The 21,998-nt window shown below is 36.2% G+C and overlaps 1 protein-coding gene across 1 annotated transcript in view; it reads right to left on the bottom strand.

The window, feature by feature from the left end:
• Positions 1 to 13,796: 13,796 nt before the first annotated feature.
• The window catches only part of LOC132353698 (zona pellucida sperm-binding protein 3 receptor-like), a 53,052-nt gene continuing 44,850 nt past the window's right edge, over positions 13,797 to 21,998 (bottom strand). The window contains exons 9-10 of the mRNA XM_059905080.1: positions 14,666 to 14,841; positions 13,797 to 14,121 (exon numbers count right to left, since the gene is read on the bottom strand). Coding sequence (XP_059761063.1) covers positions 13,948 to 14,121; positions 14,666 to 14,841 — 350 coding nt within the window. The 3' untranslated portion in view covers positions 13,797 to 13,947. The remainder of the gene's footprint in view (positions 14,122 to 14,665; positions 14,842 to 21,998) is intronic.

The raw sequence follows: 21,998 nt of genomic DNA, 5'->3' as shown, positions 1-21,998 counted from the left end.
TAGAACTGTATCTCTAACACATATGTGCCTGGACCTCAGTAGCTCAATTCCTTGCAAAAGTGTCAATGTTAACTCATATTTTACTATATCATCTCTGTTTTATAAAGAGATGATATTTTTGGCTTTTTGAAAAACTCATGAGTTGAGGTTGAAGGCATTATCTATTATTCACTGTTCTTTGTAAAATAACCCCTGTGATAAATTTATTTTCTATTTTCATAACAGACCAAAAAAAAGTTTCTCCTATAGAGTAATGCTTCTTTTTACCAATCAATGTAAATATTTGATCCATTATATTTCTCACTTTTGACTGAAGATGAACTCATTCAAAATTACTATGTAAATTAAATTTTAGTAAATTTACTTCTATCTCTAATGTGATTTTGATTTTTCATTTTTATTTTAGCAAGTTTAAACTATGCATATCTACTATAAACTCATATATTCTTTTTAAATTTTGAAATTATTGTTTCTACTGCATAAGGTGCTAAACATTAAAAAAAAGAAAACTACTTAAGAAAACTCTTCAGCAGGAAAAAATTTCAGTATGTGAATACACATCATTTGTTATGTATAAATATTATGAGTGATAATTCCTTTATCTTTAAACCTAAAAATATCAGTATCAGAATGTTTATAATCTGCTAAAAATGATGGGAACACATGATTAGGAGCTATTCACTTTCACTATTAGATCAGAGGAATTTTAAGGAAACCTAGTTCCTTTTGAGACCCTTTGCTTCCCTAATGAGGTAGCAAAATGGCAGCTCAATTCATAGTCTACATTCGGATAAAATGTTTCATCTGAAAGACTCTGATTCACCAACTTCCTTCTCCCCAGGCTCTCTCATTAAACCTGAAGAAAGAATGAGTCACATACTTATAGTTTCCCTGTAGTCAGGGAATAATATTTAGCAGCAGAAATTTTTTTATTGATTTTTTGTTCGGCTCAATTAGTAACAAATTAGCATCTCATGTAACTTCAGACACTCTTTATTCATGATATAATAGTCAGCACATACTGTGGGCAAACCTCTAATGGAAATACAAAGATGAAAAGATGAATCATTCCACTTAAAACAAGGAGATGAATGCAACCACTCTACTTTCTAGGGACAGGAGCAATCATTTCAAGAAAGAAAGTAAACGATCCCAATGCTAAGTGTGGGAAAGTAATGTTGCAGTGGAAATAGGTTGAGGAGCTTAGGGAGAAGCAGAGAAGCAGTAATCTCATCTTGCTTGGTAGAAATTCAAGTTAATAAAGAAGCAGGCAAGAGACTGGATGATCCTTCTTGGAAGAAGCTGGACAGCAACAGAAAAGATACCAATAAACATTGATGTTTGGGGATTCTCCTGAATTTGTTAGGGTAAAACTAAGCTGCTGAAACAAAGGCAGCAATTCATGTCTTTTTCATGCAACAGTCCAGAGGCAGAAGTGTTTTCAGGTTAGTCAGCAACTCTGTCCAAAGAGGTCATGCAAGGATCAGGCCTCTTCCTCTTTGTCGCTCCAACATCCCCAAGCATGTTGTCCCCATCAGCATGGTGGAAGTTCACTCACCAACACCCTGTCAGCATTTCAGCCCTCATAGGGTGAAAGAGGAAGTGGAAGGTAAGCAGCTTCCTTTTCAGGAAAGTGACTAGGAAGCTGCACCCTTTGGGTGGTTGCTCCAAGGGAGGCTCTAGCTGAGGAGCCATTTCCCCTGCTAATATCTAAAGGGATGAGAGTAGTTCTATTACTTGAAGGAGGTAGGGGGAAATGGATAATAGGAAACAGCCACCTCTGCTATGGCCCCCAACAAGAAAAAACTAGCTCACTGCCTAATCTCCCCATGTATATAGAACCTAAATCAGCTTTTGTGGGCCTCACCCTTGAAAATGAACATACCATCCAGAATCGTCATCAACAGATATTTGCAATCAATAGAAATTCCAAATAAACTGTTATTAATATCCTCTGAGATATCCTGAGATATATGAGTAGTCAGCACATCCCTAAAGAACAGAACACATTTTAAAATGATGTGAACATTTTATAAAATCAATAAAATTGTTAAAATACAAAGTCAAGGAAATATCCCCAAAGACCATGGGAGTGGGGTGAATCAGAGATGATGGTATAGGAGACAGAAAGAAAATTTAAGAAAATTATGGGAGGTTCAATATCTGCCTAGTAGGATACCCATAAAGAAAAAAGAAAAATAAATGGAGAAGAGAAACATGAAGAAACTATACCAAATGTATAGAAACTATACAAAATGTCTCTGAAAAAAAAAGAATACAAGAGTCTTTGTAAAAGATTAGATATGAAAAAAGTCCTATATAATTAATAATTAAAATGACTTCTGACTTCTCCATTGCAATATTGGAAACTATCGTACTAAGAAGATATTCTTTCAAAGTTCTAAAAGAAAATTATTTTTAATCTACTTTTCTACACCCAGCAGACTTATCAATAAAGTGTTCAGATGAAGACAGTTTAAACATGCAGGAATTCAATATTTTACTTTCTATACATCATTTCCTAAGCAGTTCCTTGAGGATGTACTCCAGTAAAATAAGGAAATAAATTAAGAAAGAGGAGAACATGAATCCAAGAAGCTTAGACAGAGTAGGAAGCAAGTACATAGACATGAGACTTCCTACTTCTACTGAAGTGTGTAGCAGATAGAGTCAAAGTCCTGTCAATATCACTAGGGCCCTACCACTTCAGCACACTCTGCACAATTTCCAAAAGCCAATGTATCTGCTTTGTTTTGCCCAGGCTTTTTCCAGAGTCATTGAAGGCTACTCTGACAGCTTGTAGAGCAGGTCAAAAATACCAGGTAATTAGCACTTCCCAAATGTGGACCTTAACACCTATGAGGGATGGAAGACATTGTACCAATATCCCAGCTCCCTTGCCTTTGAGTGGGATAACTCTCAGACATATGTATGACACCCCCTTTATAGTTTCCCAGTGAGTTTAGATTCCAGTCACCCACAGACGTAGGTGGCTTAACAATACAGCTCTTTTTGGCTGCCTTCCCTTGTCTGTCTCATTGTCTCACTCAATTTCTTAAATACACATAAACACATTTTAAGCACATACCTAAAATCTACCAAGTATTTCTGAATATATAACACACTTAAAACATCAATTACCTATCACTCAATACACTCACAAGTGGGTTTTTTTGCAGCAGAACACAGTGATATGGTACAATATAAAATATGAAATAGTTTCTTTATTCTCCTTTCCAAAAAAATTATTCAAATGTAAATAAAGAGTGGAATGCCTTGCTTAAGACACGAAACCAGGGGAAGAGTGGCACACCTGGAAAGAGCATGGAAGCTTCGTGTCCTTCCCACATACTTTTTTCTATGTATCTCTTCCATCTGACTGCTCCTGAGTTATATCCTTATGTAATAAACCGGTAATCTAGTACAATCAATTCATACTACAGAACCACATCCAGAGGACTTTGGATTTCACAAGAGAAACCATCAATGGGGGCCACTGGGAAACATCTGATTTCCCAGGGTCTTGGTGCTCACACCTGAGCCTCTCAGGTGGGAGAGCCGAGTTCAGGACTTTGGACCACCAGAGAACTCCCAGCCCCAGGTAATATCAATCAGCGAGAGTTATCCTAGACATTTCTGTCTCAACGTTAAGACCCAGCTCCACTCAACGACCAGCAAGCTACAGTGCTAGACACCCCATGCCAAACACTAGCAAGACAGGGACACAAACCCACCCATTAGCAGAGAGTCTGCCTAAAATCAAAATAAGGTCATAGAAACCCCAAAACACACCACCGGACATGCCCACCAGAAAAACAAGATCCAGTCTCATCGAAGAGAACACAGACACCAGTCCCTTCCACCAGGAAGCCTACACAACCCACTGAACCAACCTTACCCACTACAGGCAGACACCAAAAACAACAGGAACTACAAACCTTCAGCCTGAGTAAAGGAGATCCAAAACACAGTAAGATAAGCAAAATGAGATGACAGAGAAATACACAGCAGATGAAGGAGAAAGGTAAAAACCCACCAGACCAAACAAATGAAGAGGAAATAGGCAGTCTACCTGACAAATAATTCAGAGTAATGATAGTAAAGATGATCCAAAATCTTGGAAAGAGAATGGAGAAAATACAAGAAAGGTTTAACAAAGACCTAGAAGAACTAAAGAGCAAACAAACAATGATGAACAACACAATAAATGAAATTAAAAATTCTCTAGAAGGAATCAATAGCAGAATAACAGAGGCAAAAGAACGGGTAAGTGACCTGGAAGATAAAAGAGTGGGAATAACTACCACAGAGCAGAATAAAGAAAAAAGAATGAAAAGAATTGAGGACAATCTCAGAGACCTCTGGGACAACATTAAACACACCAACATTAGAATTATAGGGGTCCCAGAAGAAGAGAAAAAGAAAGGGACTGAGAAAATATTTGAAGAGATTATAGTTGAAAATTTCCCTAATATGGGAAAGGAATAATCAAGTCCAGGAAGCACAGAGAGTCCCATACAGGATAAATCCAAGGAGAAACACACAAAGACACATATTAATCAAACTATAAAAAATTAAATACAAAGAAAAAAATATTAGAAGCAGCAAGGGGAAAGCAACAAATAACATACAAGGGAATCCCCATAAGGTTAACAGCTAATCTTTCAGCAGAAACTCTGCAAGCCAGAAAGGAGTGGCAAGACATATTTAAAGTGATGAAAGGGAAAAACATATAACCAAGATTACACTACCCAGCAAGAATCTCATTCAGATTCAACAGAGAAATTAAAACCTTTACAGACAAGCAAAAGTTAAGAGAATTCAGCAACACCAAACCAGCTTTACAACAAATGCTAAAGAAACTCCTCTAGGCAGGAAACACAAGAGAAGGAAAAGACCTATGATAACAAACCCAAAACAATTTAGAAAATGGTAATAGGAACATACATATCGATAACTACCTTAAATGTAAATGGATTAAATGCTCCAACCAAAAGACATAGACTGGCTGAATGGACACAAAAACAAGACCTGTATATATGCTGTCTACAAGAGACCCACTTCAGACCGAGGGACACATACAGACTGAAAGTGAGGGGATGGAAAAAGATATTCCAGGCAAATGGAAATCAAAAGAAAGCTGGAGGAGCAATTCTCATATCAGACAAAATAGACTTTAAAATAAAGACTATTCCAAGAGACAAAGAAGGACACTACATAATGATCAAGGGATCAATCCAAGAAGAAGATAACACAATTGTAAATATTTATGCACCCAACATAGGAGCACCGCAGTACATAAGGCAAATGCTAACAGCCATAAAGGGGGAAATCAACAGTACCACAATCATAGTAGGGGACTTTAACACCCCACTTTCACCACTGGACAGATCATCCAAAATGAAAATAAATAAGGAAACACAAGCTTTAAATGACACATTAAACAAGACAGACTTAATTGATATTTATAGGACATTCCATCCAAAAACCACAGAATACACATTCTTCTCAAGTCCTCATGGAACATTCTCCATGAGAGATCATATCTTGGGTCACAAATCAAGCCTTGGTAAATTTAAGAAAATTGAAATCGTATCAAGTATCTTTTCTGACCACAACGCCATGAGACTAGATATCAATTACAGGAAAAAAATACCGTAAAAAATATAAATACATGGAGCCTAAACAATACACTACTAAATAAACAAAACATCATTGAAGAAATCAGAGGATATCAAAAAATACCTAGAAAAAAATGACAATAAAAACACGATGGCCCAAAGCCTATGGGATGCAGCAAAAGCAGTTCTAAAATGGAAGATTATAGCAATACAATCCTACCTGAAGAAACAAGAAACATCTCAAATAAACAACCTAACCTTACACCTAAAGCAATTAGAAAAAGAAGAACAACAACAACAACAAAAAAACCAACGTTAGAAGAAGGAAAGAAATCATAAACATCAGATCAGAAATAAATGAAAAAGAAACGAAGGAAATGATAGCAAAGATCAATAAAACTAAAAGCTGGTTCTTTGAGAAGATAAACAAAATTGATAAACCATTACCAGACTCATCAAGAAAAAAAAGGGAGAAGACTCAAATCAACAGAATTAGAAATGAAAAAGAAGAAGTAACAACTGACACCACAGAAATACAAAGCATCATGAGAGATTACTACAAGCAACTATATGGCAATAAAATGGACAACCTGGAGGAAATGGACAAATTCTTAGACATGCACAACCTTCTGAGACTGAATAAGGAAGAAACAGAAAAAATAAACAGACAATCACAAGCACTGAAATTAAAACTGTGATTAAAAATCTTCCAACAAACAAAAGCCCAGGACCAGATGGCTTCACAGGCAAATTCTATCAAACATTTAGAGAAGAGCTAACACCTATCCTTCTCAAACTCTTCCATAATATAGCAGAGGGAGGAACACTCCCAAACTCATTCTATGAGGCCACCATCACCCTGATACCAAAACCAGACAAAGATGTCACAAGAAAAAACTACAGGCCAATATCGCTAATGAACATAGATGCAAAAATCCTCAACCAAATACTAGCAAACAGAATCTAACAGCACATTAAAAGCATCATAAACCATGATCAAGTGGAGTTTATCCCAGGAATGCAAGGATTCTTCAATATACACAAATTGATCAATGTGATACACCATATTAACAAACTGAAGAAGAAAAACCATTTGATCATCTCAGTAGATGCAGAAAAAGCTTTCAACAAATTTCAACACCCATTTATGATAAAAACTCTCCAGAAAGTAGGCATAGATGGAAGTTATGTCAACATAATAAAGGCCATATATGACAAACCCACAGCCAACATTGTTCTCAATGGTGAAAAACTGAAACCATTTCCATTAGGATCAGGAACAAGACAAGGTTGCCCACTCTCAACAGTATTATTCAACATAATTTTGGAAGTTTTAGCCACAGCAATCAGAGAAGAAAAAGAAATAAAAGGAATCCAAATCAAAAAAGAAGTATAACAGTCACTGTTTGCAGATGAAACGATACTATACCCAGAGAATCCTAAAGACGCTACCAGAAAACTGCTAGAGCAAATCAATGAATTTGGTAACATAGCAGGATACAAAATTAACGCACAGAAATCTCTGGCATTCCTATACACTAATGATGAAAAATCTGAAAGGGAAATTAAGGAAACACTCCTATTTACCATTGCAACAAAAAGAGTAAAATACCTAGGAATAAACCTACCTAAGGAGACAAAAGTCCTATATGAAGAAAACTATAAGACACTGATGAAAGGAATCAAACATGATACAAACAGATGGAGAGATATACCATGTTCTTGGATTGGAAGAATCAACTTTGTGAAAATGACTATATTACCCAAAGCAATCTACAGGTTCAATGCAATCCCTATCAAAATACCAATGGCATTTTTCACAGAACTAGAACAAAAAATTTCACAATTTGTATGGAAATACAAAAGACCCTGAATAGCCAAAGCAATCTTGAGAAAGAAAAATGGAGCTGGAGTAATCAGGCTCCCAGACTTCAGACTATACTACAAAGCTACAGTAACCAAGACAGTATGGTACTGGCACAAAAACAGAAATATAGATCAATAGAACAGGATAGAAAGCCCAGAGATAAACCCACGCATATATTGTCACCTTACTTTTGATAAAGGAGGCAAGAATATACAATGGAGAAAAGACAGCCTCTTTAATAAGTGGTGCTGGGAAAACTGGACAGCTACATGTAAAAGAATGAAATTAGAACACTCCCTAACACCATACACTAAAATAAACTCAAAATGGATTAAACCTAAATGTAAGGCCAGACACTATAAAACTCTTAGAGGAAAACATAGGCAGAACACTCTATGACATAAATCACAGCCAGATCCTTTTTGACCCACCTCCTAGAGAAATGGAAATAAAAACTAAAATAAACAAATGGGACCTAATGAAACTTAAAAGCTTTTGCACAGCAAAGGAAACCATAAACAAGTTGAAAAGACAACCCTCAGAATGGAAGAAAATATTTGCAAATGATGCAAGTGACAAAAGATTAATCTCCAAAATATACAAGCAGCTCATGCAGCTTAATATCAAAAAACCAAACAACCCATCCAAAAATGGTCAGAAGATCTAAATAGACATTTCTCCAAAGAAGATTTACAGATTGCCAACAAACACATGAAAGGATGCTCAACATCGCTAATCATTAGAGAAATGCAAATCAAAAGTACAATGAGATATCACCTCCCCCCAGTCAGCATGGCCATCATCAAAAAATCTATAAACAATAAATGCTGGAGAGGGTGTGGAGAAAAGGGAACCCTCTTGCATTGTTGGTGGGAATGTAAATTGATACAGCCACTATGGAGAACAGTATGGAGGTTCCTTAAAAAACCAAAAATAGAACTATCCTATGACCCAGCAATCCTACTACTGGACATATACCCTGAGAAAACCATAATTCAGAGAGTCATGTACCACAATGTTCATTGAAGCACTGTTTACAACAGCCAGGACTTGGAAGCATCCTGAGTGTCCATCAACAGATGAATGGATAAAGAAGATGCGGCACATATATACAATGGAATATTACTCAACCATAAAAAAATGAAATTGAGTTATTTGTAGGGAGGTGGATGGACCTAAAGTCTGTCATACAGAGTGAAATAAGTCAGAAGGAGAAAAACAAATACTGTATGCTAACACATATATATGGAATCTAAAAAAAAAAAAAAAGGTTCTGAAGAACCTAGGGGCAGGACAGGAATAAAGATGCAGGAGTAGAGAATGGACCTGAGGACATGGAGAGGGGGAAGTATAAGCTGGGACTAAGTGAGAGAGTAGCATTGACATTTATACACTACCAAATATAAAATAGATAGCTAGTGGGAAGCAGCCACATAGCACAGGGAGATCAGCTTGGTGCTTTGTGACCACCTAGAGGAGTGGGAGGGAGATGCAGAGGAAGGGGATATTGGGATATATGTATACATATAGCTGATTCACTTTGTTATACAGCAGCAACTAACACAGCAGTGTAAAGCAATTATACTCCAATAAAGATGTTAAAAAATTTTTTTTTAATAAAAACCTGTCCTAAGTATAGTCTATTAATCAAAATAAATAAATAAAGCAAGAAAGAAAAAAGAAAATAAATTACTAAAAATACTGAAAAAAATGATATAAAACCAATTCAAATAGCACTTAAAAGAAAATAAGCAAGGAAATATTGTTTAAAAATATTATTAAATGATTGAAGGATTTTCTGAATGAGGCTTGGTAGCAAGAGGAGGGAGTTGGGAAGAGGTGTATAGTCACTCTTTCTGGTGGGAGAAGGTGAGTGAGATTTAGTTAAAGCCAGTGAGTGAAACAGTAAGTGCCTGATAGTTGTCTGTATCTAACCCTAAGGAGCTAGTCAACATCCTCTCCTCCAGGCCATGCAGACTTTGGAGGTACATAGAGAGAACCACTACAGGAAGCCACACACATAAAATGGACATCTGTTTGGATTTCTTTTTCTTATAATTATATTGCCCCTGATAACATATGCTGACAATTCATTTTTTGTTTTAGTTTTGGTTTTCATGTGATATATCTTCCCACCTGCTTATAAGGCAATGGCAATTATTTTCCTGTATGTTCTAAAAGTTATTTTTAATATTTGGTATGAAATTATCCAGGCTCCTTTCCTTCCTCTTAAAACAACCAGCAGTGAGCATCACGTTGAACCAATTCTCCTCTTGTAAATTCTTCTGATGAGTCTTTTCTAGGCACCTTAGTCTCAGCTACGTTCTTAACAGTCTCTTCCACTTTCATTGATCATATTTTTAGTGAATAAAGTGGAGAAGTAGTATTGAAAAAGCACAGGACACTTAAACAATGAGAGCAGAGAGGTGATCCTATTGAGATGTGTCTGAGGCATCATGGGAACCCATCCTACATCTTCATGCCCAGAACCAAAAAGGGAAACTCAAGATCTGTTATAATGGATTTTTGACTTATTTGTAAATTTCAATTAAGTTGTTTTGCTGGCAGGTTTAGCAAATATTCCATTTGTGAGAATTCGGATAACAAGAGATACCACTATAGGTGCAATGTCCAATGGGAGCTGGAAAGCTAAATGAATCACTCTAAGAAAGGGATGGGAATTGAGCTAGAGCCAACAAAAAGCAAGCGATGCAGAGGTCTGATAAAGGGAAGTGAGAGATTTGAATAGAGATAGAAAGTGTGATCGACAGGAACACCATGTCCACAGAGCCATACAGAAAAGGCAGCTGTAGAAGAGGTCATCAGTCCTCCACCCATATCCCTAACCTGGAGGTCACTGTAAACAGCCCTTTAGATGTCATTGGCTCCCACTGTTGGCGTCTTCAGGTGGGTGCTCAGCTGGCCCTCACAGTGCAGGTCAGATGTCCTGGGAGACAGTGCTACTGGAGCAAACCTGTTCCAATGAGGAGAAGGGCTGAGTGGATAAACACCTCATGTCCACTTTTAGTTCTTTAATGAAGCTCCATACTGTTCTCCCTAGTGGCTGTACCAATTTACATTCCCACCAACAATGTAGGAAATTTCCCTTTTCTCCACAGCCTCTCAAGCATTTGTTATTTGTAGACTTTTTGATGATGGCCACTCTTACCAATGTGAGGTGATACCTCATTGTAGTTTTGATTTCCATTTCTCTAATAATTAGCAATGTTGAGCATCTTTCCATGTACCCTTTGGCCATCTGTATATCTTCTTTGGAGAAATGTCTACTGAGAGCTTCTGCCCATTTTTTGATTGGGTTGGTTTTTTGTTTTTTGTTTTTGATATTAAGCTGTATGTGCTGTTTATATATTTTGGAGATTAATCCCTTGTTGTTTGAATCATTTGCAAATCTTTTTTCTCATTCTGTAGGTTGTCTTTTCATTTTGTTTATGGTTTCCTTTACTGTGCAAAAGCTTTTAAATTTAATTAGGTCTCTTTTGTTTATTTTTGTTTTCATTTCCATTACTCTAGGAGAGGGATCCAAAAATATTGCTGCATTTTATGTCAAAGAGTGTTCTGCCTGTTTTCCTCTAGGAGTGTTGTAGTATCCGGTCTTAACATTTAGGTCTTTAATACATTTTTAGTTTATTTTTGTATGTGGTGTTAGAGAATGTTCTAATTTCATTCTTTTACATGTAGCTGTCCAGTTTTCCCAGCACCACTTATTGAAGAGACTGTCTTTTCTCCATTGTCTATTCTTGCCTCCTTTGTGGTAGATTAATTGACCATAGGTGCATAGATTTATTTCTGGGATTTCTATCCTGTTCCATTAATCTATATGTCTCTTTTTGTGCCATTACTAACTGTTTTGATTACTGTACCTTTGTCATATAGTCTGAAGTCAGGGAGCCTGATTCCTCCAACTCCATTTTTCTTTCTCAAGGTTGCTTTGGCTATTTGGGGTCTTTTGTGTTTCCATACAAATTTTAAAATGTTTTGTTCTAGTTCTGTGAAAAATGCCATTGGTATTTTGATAGAGATTGCATTGAATCTATAGATTGCCTTGGGTAGTATAGTCATTTTGACGATATTGATTCTTCTAATCCAAGAATATGATATATCTTTCCATTTGTTTGTGTCATCTTTGATTTCTTTCAGCCACATCTTATAGTTTTTGGAGTACAGGTCTTTTGCCTCCTTAGGTAGGTTTATTCCTAGGTATTTTATTCTTTTTGATGCAATGGTAAATGAGATTGTCTCCATATCTCTTTCTGATCTTTCATTGTTAGTGTATAGATGCAACAGATTTCTGTGTATATGATCCTGCAATCCCATTCCTGGGCATATACCTGGAGAGAACCATAATTTGAAAAGATACATGTACCACAATATTCATTGCAACACTGTTTACAGTAGCCAAGGCATGGAAGCAACCTAAATGCCCATTGACAGATGAAGGGATAAAGAAGATGTGGTATATTTATACAATGGAATATTACTCGGCCATAAAAAAGAATGAAAGAATGCCATTTGCAACAACATGGATGGACTTAGAGATTATCATGGTGAGTGAAGTAAGCTAAACAGAGAAAGACACATATCATATGATATCATTTGTATGTGGAATCTGAAAAAAATGATACAAAAGAACTTATAAACAAAACAGAAATAGACCCACAGACATAGAAAACAAACTTATGGTTACCAAAGGGGAAGGGGGGCTGAGGGATAAATTAGGAGTTTGGGATTAACATATACACACTACTAAATATAAAATAGATAACAGACAAGGACATACTGTATAGCACAGGGAACTATACTCAATATATTGTAATAACCTATAAGGGAAAAGAATCTGAAAAAAATATATATGTATGTAAAACTGAATCACTTTGCTATACACCTGAAATAAAGACAACATTGTAAATAAACTATACTTCAATAAAAAAAAATTTAAACCTCAGGTTCTAATCCTCAGAAGTACATTCTGAGTTGTGTTCCACACACCTTCAAGGGGCACTCAGCATAGCGTAGATCCTGTTAGCAACAACAATGATCCCCTCAAACATGCTCCCTCTTTAGGCTGTCCTCCCTTCCGCATCTTACTACCCACTCGCTCACAGTGCTTCCTGGGATCACTTCTCAAGGAAACTAGTAATTCACAAATCCTTGAATCAGGGGAAACCAAAATAATTCCTAGTAGCAGGAGCAGATGATGGCTTTTGAGACCATGAATGAATACCTCTGTATTAAGTAGGTTTCTCTAACGGTTCAAGCCCCTCTGTAGTATCTAAGGTTTAGTGAGAGTCTGCTACACACCATTGCCTCATTGGAGTATGTTTGGGGAAATTAAACAAAAGAGGCCAATGTTCCCCATAGAGTTCTGTGTACAAAAGAGATGAGGCAAAGGAACCAAGATATGAATGAAAGAGAGATTTCAGAGGATGCAAGAGTTGGAGGAAGTGGTGAGTGCAAGGAATAAAAGCCTCCAAACACTCCAAGACATAAATGTAATTGGTATGGGGTTTCTCCTCAAGTGGGGGACAGTTGCTTGACCATTTTACTTTTCTAAAAAGGAAAATAGGACCAATTGGATTGAGGACTTGGGAGCACAAAGGTGGCTGTCGGGTGGGCTTCCATTCATCAGGTTTTCAGAGTTTGTTCCTGAGGATGGAATCAGGAGATCAGACACAGACATGAATCCCCCTCTTGCAAGGCAAAGGCAAGAGGGAGCATTAGTGAGGCAGAGGCCAAGTGCATGGGGGTTCAGAAAAGGACATGACTGCTTCATGGGGGACAACGGACAAGGCTTTTGGGGTGTGTTGATATTTAACACCTGAGTGACTTGTACATGTGGAACTGTGGAGTAAAGGCAATCCAGGGAAATGTATTGGTGTGAGCCCACGTTCATATGTCTAAGGTCTCTATGGTAAAATAAATATATCAACTTTATGTATGGGTTTGTTCACAGACCTCATTTCACAGAGTCCTAATGACCATGAAGACAAAATACTGTTGGATATGTAAATTTTTTAATTGATGAAACAGACTCTGTGTCCAGAAAAGCAAAAATATGAATCAGAAAATGATCAATAATTCTACAGTCTCGAATGTCAATACTATGACATAGTATGAGTGTGTTTCATGTTTGGTAATTGCAATCATTGTTGCTTTTGTTGTGGTCATCCATGTACAATGCTTGGTGTCAGTCGATTTATCTCTTGTAAAAATAAAATACAGTGTGTGTGTGTGTGAAAAAAAAAAAAAAAATAAATAAAGTCAAAAAAAAAAAAAAAATAATTCTACAGTCTCAAAGCACTAAATATTAACCAATTATCCTTTCTAGATAATTATTACCACAATTGATGGTGTAAAAGAGATGGTAAAGGTGATTAACTGAAGTGATCCATATTGGATTTAAGGCAGCAAGGCACATTTTCCTCCCCTTCGTGGGAAACATTACAGTGAACACTTCTGAGTGGCTTGCTTCGCCTTATCGTTCTGAAGCTCCAGTTGTTGAATCTCCAGGTACAGCTTATACACCTCCAGGGCCAATCTCACCTCCTCTGGGGTTGGGAGCCACTGCATGAGTTTCTTGCCTTTGATCACTTGCTCACAGCCTTCAGGGTACTCCTAAAAGAGAAATATGTGATGCGTGTGTTTAAAAGGCTTCTCTCTCAATTGTTAGGGGGCATAGTTCATGCTGACAAAGGCAGGACTACAGATTCAGGACCAAGACCCACCTAGAACTGGTGGATGAGCAGGAAAACCAGAAAACACCTTGGACCCCACCATCGTCTTCCTAAGAGGAATATAACTCTTTTCTGAGATGGCTTCGCAGAAAGCCTCTGTGGGAACAGAGACTATTTCCGCTGACCATCCAGAAATGAGACAACAGTATACCATATCCCCTAGAAAAGTAAAGTTAAGGAGTCAGTACCCCCAGGTCTCTGAGACCCTCCACTCCAAAGGGGCTCAGTTTTCCCTGTTCTCAAGTGAGAGCAGGAAAACATCACTCCTTTCTGACCAGAGGGCTTCAAGGCAAAATTGAGAGTTCCTTTGTATGAATGAATCTTGACAAGTCAGATGTCATCTTTGCTGGCAGGACAGTGCTTTGAGGGAGACACCCATTTTAGGGTTTGATAGATTGTAAACTGCCTTGAATTGTGCCACTTACCCACTCACACTTGGGCACCTCCGGGTACCACGTTCTGTCTTCTGAACAAGTGATACTTTGGGAACCAACCAAACCATAGCCAGAGTCACACTGGACAGTGACATCTTCAGGTTCAACATATCTATCCTTATCCACAGATAACCTTCCATGTTCTATCTCTGGTTTCAGACACAAAGCTAAAATGGAAACATAATTTTAAGCAATCTGTAGATCTAAGAAAAAGATATGCGTCTACGGTACTAAGAATGAACTATATTTAAGTGCTGCTAATTGTTTTACCTTTTCTTTCATCTTGAGAATAAAAATAATTTTCATTAACATATTTATTGAGCACTGGCTACGTATTAGACTTTGGGCTAGTACTTTATGTGATTATCTTATTTAAGTCTCACTATTTTATCTAGGAGAAAGTGAGATACAGAAAAGTTAAGTAACTTGCCCAAGGACATAACAATTTTAAACAGCATGACAGAATATAAAAAGGGCACGTGACCCCAAATCCTCATCTATCAAATCAACTACCTCTCGTATCTTGATCCCTGTAAGATGCTGGATACAAGATTTTCCCTCTCGCCTATTATCCTCCCATGTGCAATGGAGACAATGGTGGCAAGTAATCCCTGCGGTTGTTGATGACAAAGTGATATTAAACCTGTGTGCATGTAACAATCAGACCCCATCTTTACCCCTCTTGTTGCCACACAGCTGGCACACTAGGAGTCCCCCACCCACAACATGCCTACGTCCTGAGCTGGTGGTGCCCTGCCCTGGCTCTGATGGAAATACCTGTGACCTCACCACGATGCTTGCAATTATCCCATGGGAGTCGACATTCATGCTAGACCAACTTTCCATGACAATTTTGCTATGGGCCACAACTACACTCAGATAAGATGTACCACCTGTAGAATATTTCTGGAAGTATACAAGAAACGAAGAATAGGGGCTGCCTCACAGAGGCTGAATTTTGCACCCGGGAGAAAGAAGTAGGGGAGATTAATGTTTCTGTTGTGCCTTCTGTACTTTTTGCTTTGGGTACCATCAGAATATAGTATTTTAAATAAATCAAATCAAATCAAATATTTTTTGGCTGCCTCTGGCAGAGAAGAAACTGTGCTCTCAAGCCTTTCAAGACAGTTCCCCCCCCACAAAGCTAAAGAGGGAGCTGGAGTTACCTTTACATTGAGGGGCTGCAGGTGACCAGCCTGAAGAAGTGCAGGAGAGTTTGTTCTTTCCAACCAGGGTGTACCCTTCATCACATTCGTATATAGCATCACCACTTTTTAATCCAAGGAATGAACTGATTAGTTTATGATGTCCACGGGCAATGACAGGGGGAGAATCGCAATCTTGATGTGAGACATAAAAGTGAAAGAGGGTCAGTATGTCGGATGCTTATATTAACACTTCCCAGAATCTGTGTGGTTTGTAGGAGGCTTCCTTCTGTCCTGCCATCTTCTCTGCCCATCTGCTCACTTAGCCAAACCCAGGACCTATGCTGCCCTTCTGTAGGCCTGAGGCTGGGGAACCTTAGAAAGGCTCCAGTGGAATGACAAGCACTTAAGATTTGTTTCATTTTATTGACAATTCACTAAACTTGACACTATTTAGGAGCCATTTTGGCATGAAGGCTGAATTTGGCCCAAAGTCTCATTGTACTAGTGGTACACTCCACTGATTTCAGGCTAAATGCAGAGATGTACATCTGGGAGAGACTGTAAAGATGTGAAATAAATCCACAATCTCTGACTCATTGCTCCCATTCAAACCTGTCCATCCAACCCCCCAAGAATATACTTACTGTCCTCTAACATATTTTAGAAAAGAGCTCATAGAAAGAATAAAAAAGATGGCTTGCAGGTTGGAATAATAGACGTGGCATGGTGCTGAGTACCTCTCTGAAAGGGAATGCTGTCAGGATCCACAAACAGTGCATGAGAAACTTAAATAAAACAGGCCATCAGGAAAGTCAGGTAAAATATTAAACTGATGGGCTATAGTATCTACAAGTACTATCCTCAGATGTCTCCTTCACTGAAGAAAAAGACAGTTTCCAAGACTAAAGATACTACAACACCTTGGGAAGTATGCACAGTAATGAGTGCCCCAGTCTTCCAAGAGGACCTATGTCTATTTACATAGGTAACTGTGCACAGGTGAGAGGTGCACAATAATCCAAAGATTATTGGACATAGAGCTTCAGTTGACGTGGACACCTGGAAACATCATGGCCCTGCTATTAGACCACTTGGTGGCCATTTCCGTTACCTTTGAAGGTATAAACAGGGTAGATAAAATGGGTCATTGGCACAACCTCCATAATGGTCCTTTGTCTATGAGGTAAGAGCTGTCCTACCCAAGAGGGCCAAGTAGAAGCCGTCAATACTACCTCCAGCGGGAGGCAAAGAAGGTAAGTTTTTTAAAATATCATGTACTGAGGGGTAGGGGAGAAGGAGAAATTTGTGCCACTCTTAAAGAACTAAAGATGCAGGAGGGGTCATCATATCCCCATGTACTTCACCAGTCTGTCTACTACAAAAATTAGGATTCTGGAGAATTACAGTCAACTACTGAAAACCCAACAGCATTTTAGCCCCTATTGCATGCATCCACTGTACCAGTTGTGGAATCTTTGCTAGAGCAGATTCGTGTGTCTTTGGATAAACGAGGCCACTGATTTAGCAGAGGCCTTCTTTTCCATCCCTATCAGAAAAGAGGATCACAAACAGTTTGCATACACATGGAAGGTTCAAGATCATATATCTGCATTTTAAGACCTTGGCTATGATAACTCACCTGTCCCTGTCATAATAGAGTCTGAAGATATCATGACCATGTGGACATCCACAGAATACCACACTGATACAGAACATCAATGGCATCACGTTAATTCTACTGAATAAGCAAAAAGTAGATGGCATGATGATGTTCCAGAGTATGGAAGGTAAAGAAGGAAGAAAGGAAGTAAGTTTAGAAAGGCAGGTTCACTAGATGTGGGCAGGTTTTATACTGTAGGTTAAGGCATATGGACCAGAAGCAAGGGAAGAAAAGAGAACACATACCAAGAAACAAAAGTCCAGCTTATCTATTAGATGTGGCCTATTTTCATTGACTCAGAAAAGAAAAGAAAACCAAGAAGGTCAAGAGAATAGGAACAAACAATATGGGGGAAAAAAGGTTGTAACCGGGGCAGTGCTTTTTAACAAATTTATCCACTCCAAGAGTCATGCAGGGTATACAATCTCTTTTACCTAACATGAGACCTTCCCTTAATAATCTCCATCACTGTAATATGAAGAAATTTCTAAAATAGCATAATTCCATAGCCCTTACTCAGATCACGTGTTGGTGCTTCAGGACACCACATGCCATCTGCTTGGCATTTAGCTTCAAACTTATATATTGCTCATAACTTGTATATGAAACCACATCTCCATAGAAATGGACACAGCTAGTGGCAAAACACTTTTTTCTGTGGTGATTCTGCCATTCTTTGGCCCTGGTATTGGGCAACATACCTCTAAAAGCTAACAAGTGAGTAAGTTTTTAAAAAATATCTTGTACTGAGGGGTAGGGGAAAAGGAGAAATTTGTGCCACTCTTAAAGAACTAAAGATACAGGAGGGGTCATCATATTCCCATGTACTTCACCAGTCTGTCTACTACAAAAATTAGGATGTTAGTGAAATCACCATGAGGAGAATCTTATGGCTAAGAATCTAACTTCCACCTTTAGAAGATCTCATCACTGAAGACAGATTGGAAAACAGAGACACTGAGTCTGCTCTCTCTGTTCCTGATTTGCTAACGTACTCCAACCGAGTCATTTCCTTCCAACTAAATAATTCCATTTGGAGCCTCCAAGATGAGAAGTTGAATGTAACCTGTATGAAAATATTTTCAAATTATCAAGAGCAATGACAAATAACATCCATCCCTTTATAGCTTCATTAGGTCTGAAACCAAATAACAGTAGTTTAAGAATTGCATATTTTCTTGAAGTAAATGTTTAAAATATTTACCAACCCATGGATATTCAGAAGACCCTTTCCTGGCCTTTCTCATGGATAGTTTAACCTTGACTATCACTGCATTCTATATGTAGGCTAATTAATCTATCTAGCCAAATATGCCACTCATATTCCCACATCTGTATGTGTGTTTATATCCTCTGTCTTCTATCTAGAATGCCACTCTTCTTTTCCGTTTGCTACGCAAGTTTGTTCTGTGAAGGCTTCTTTCTCTTATTGCCCCAACATCTAGTCATTATTTATTTCTCTGGGTACCTACAGTAGTTATTAAGAAGAGACTATATATCCCATCCAACTATTTATTGAGCTCTTACTATAATCTAGACACTATGTATACTTTATTTATGTCTTCTATGACACTATGTACACCATAAATGGTATATGTATATATTTTCTCATCCAATCATCACAGGCACCCCTAAGAGATCCACATTATCATCTTCCCCACTTTTTATAGCAGAAGGAGAGTTTAAATATCTTGTTCCAAGTGAGGCAGTTACTGAGTGTCAGAGAAAGAAATGAGATCTGTCCTGCTCAAAAGTCCGTATTTTTTGTGGCTTCATTCTACACTCTCTAGCACTTATTTAACAGGCAATTTATGCTATCCATATTACAGTTTTTCCCTTTTGAGATGAGGGAACATGTATCAAGTATCTTTGTGTCTTTGCTCTTGACATTGTGGTCCAAAATAATGTTACCTGTGTACAAGTCTAGTGTTCACAAATGATATTTTTTTAAGCCTAAAATCAAACACATCATTAGAAAATGCCTTTTATAAATTAATACAACAAATATTTATATAAATTGATCCCTATAAGGCTGTTCAGCAGACATTAATGCACATTCTTGCAGTACTGTAAGAAAAACAAGTCACAACCACATGAAGAGCAAAACCATAATATCAGTCAGTTTATAATAATGTGCCCAAAGACGAGAAATCCCAACAAGATGGATAGAAAAAAGAGGAAAGAGAAAAACAAAGGAAAAAGAATAAGATAACATTTCCTAGAGGAAACTGGAAGTATATTTTAAGTTTGGATAAAAAATTGCTTTGATGAATGAGATGCGGGCAGGGGTTTTGTCTTGGAGTGATGATCTGAGCAAAGACTTAGAGACAGCAGAGAGTTGTTATTGAAGGATGAAAAGGAGGCAAGCTCAGAAACCAGAGTGAGACAGATTTGAGCATATCTTCTACTGAACATGGACCAGAGGTAAGGGGGCATTTTGAGGGAATGAAAAAGGAGGAAATGAATACAAAGAGACTTGGAGTCATGACAAGTCTCTGTGACTTGTTGGATGCAATCTACCTTCACTGCCTCATGAAGGGAGAGGAGGCCTGGAAGGTGGAGGTGATGGTGCTTAGGGAAGACAAGGAGAGTGTCAGGGTTGGGGTAAAGCTTTGGAAGAAAAACAGATTTAGCAATTTCAATTTCCAAGAGAGAAGAATCACCCAGAATATATGAATTCTTTTACCTCACCTAGAATTTCCCTTACAGTATCCATTGTTATGATATAAAAAACTCCCAAAGTAAAGTACTTTTGTAGCACCCCCCCCTTAGAAATAACTCTGAAGTCACTCTATGATATTAAAAAAGTTCATAAAGCCTAAAGAGCATGCGATCATTCTGGAGCCCAGGAAATTAATTTGACAAAAGGTGACAAGGTGGCATTTTGGGACTCCACATTCCCTCTGCTTGGCGTGTAATGCTTGTATCATCAGAATTGGGAAAGTACCCCATATCACATGAATAGCATCCATTGAAATAGACAGAGCTACTGGTGAAATCTCTTTTTAGTTGAGTAATTTTGTCATTCTGTGCAAAATGCTCTACATTAAATGCTCTGATAGATGACATAAGGGAAATGTATGTAAATATTTTTAAAATATTCTTAGAACTTCTTTCTTTAGAGGAAATCACATGGCAGATGAATAAAAATGATACTTTTATTGGCATATTTCCATTTATAAACTAAAACAATTACATATCTGCATTTATCACAAACGCTACCCTAGTGGGGCCTGTAGGTCCTTGCAAACCATTTCAGGGCTCACTCTTTAGGGACAATTATTCCCTAATTTGCTCCACAAGACCTTTCATTTATACAGTGTTTTTAGTTTATGCACTGCTTTGTAATTTTATCCTAGTAAATTCATTACTTGCAATAATATATTTTTATATTATATATAAAAATATATTTATAATATAAATAAATATATTTTATAATATTCATTAATTATATATAATATATAAATATATTATATATCAATATATAATATATTAATATATAATATATATTAATAATATATATTAATATATACAATATATTTATATATTATATATTATGTATTATATAATAATATATATTAATTATATATAACATTAATTTTATATAAAATAATTAATTAAACATATATATTATATATGTAAATATAATAAAGTAATTTTGATATATAATATATAAAATAATTTATATGTATTATCTATAAATATAATAAATAAATATAATAAAATATATAAATATAAATTTATAAATTTATGATTTTATAAATTATAAAAATATATAAAAATAAAAATATAAATATATAAAAATATTAAAAATATATAAATATTATAAATATAAATATATATTATAATTTATATATGTAATAATTTATATATAATAATTTTTATATATTATATATAATATAATTTTTATTTTATATATAAGGTATATAATATAATAATTTTAGTATATATATAATATAATAATTTTTATTATAGATAATATATAATATAATAATTATTATATATAATAATTTATATATAATACATATAAATATAATAAATAATATAATAAAATAATATTAATTTTATATAAAATAATTAAATAAATATATATTGTATATTTAATATATATTAATATATAATATAATAATATATATTAATAACACATTATATATTATATATTGTATATTAATTATATATAAAATATTAATTATATTTTTATAATATATACATATATTTATATTATTTTTATTATGTTATTTTTATTTGCAATAATATAAAGTTTTACTTTCTGGATAGCAAATGTTTTCTACTTGACAACTGATGCAATAGAAGAGCAATTAATCCTGTAGAAGAATTAATTCTTTAAGAATTTAGGTGTAGCCACTTGAATATAGTACATTAATATAAAAATTAAAAGGTTTTTCTTGTGGCTTGATCAGCTCCTCAAGGATTTGTAATATTTTGCTTCCCACATAATTATAGCCTATATCAGAAGGACTAAAATTGTTTAAATATATTTCTTAATATATTTAAA

The sequence above is a fragment of the Balaenoptera ricei genome, chromosome 1 (assembly GCF_028023285.1).
Source record: "Balaenoptera ricei isolate mBalRic1 chromosome 1, mBalRic1.hap2, whole genome shotgun sequence".
NCBI classification, from domain to species: Eukaryota; Metazoa; Chordata; class Mammalia; order Artiodactyla; family Balaenopteridae; genus Balaenoptera; species Balaenoptera ricei.
Note: the sequence above shows the minus strand (reverse complement) of the source record. Positions and strands in the feature narration are given on the sequence as shown.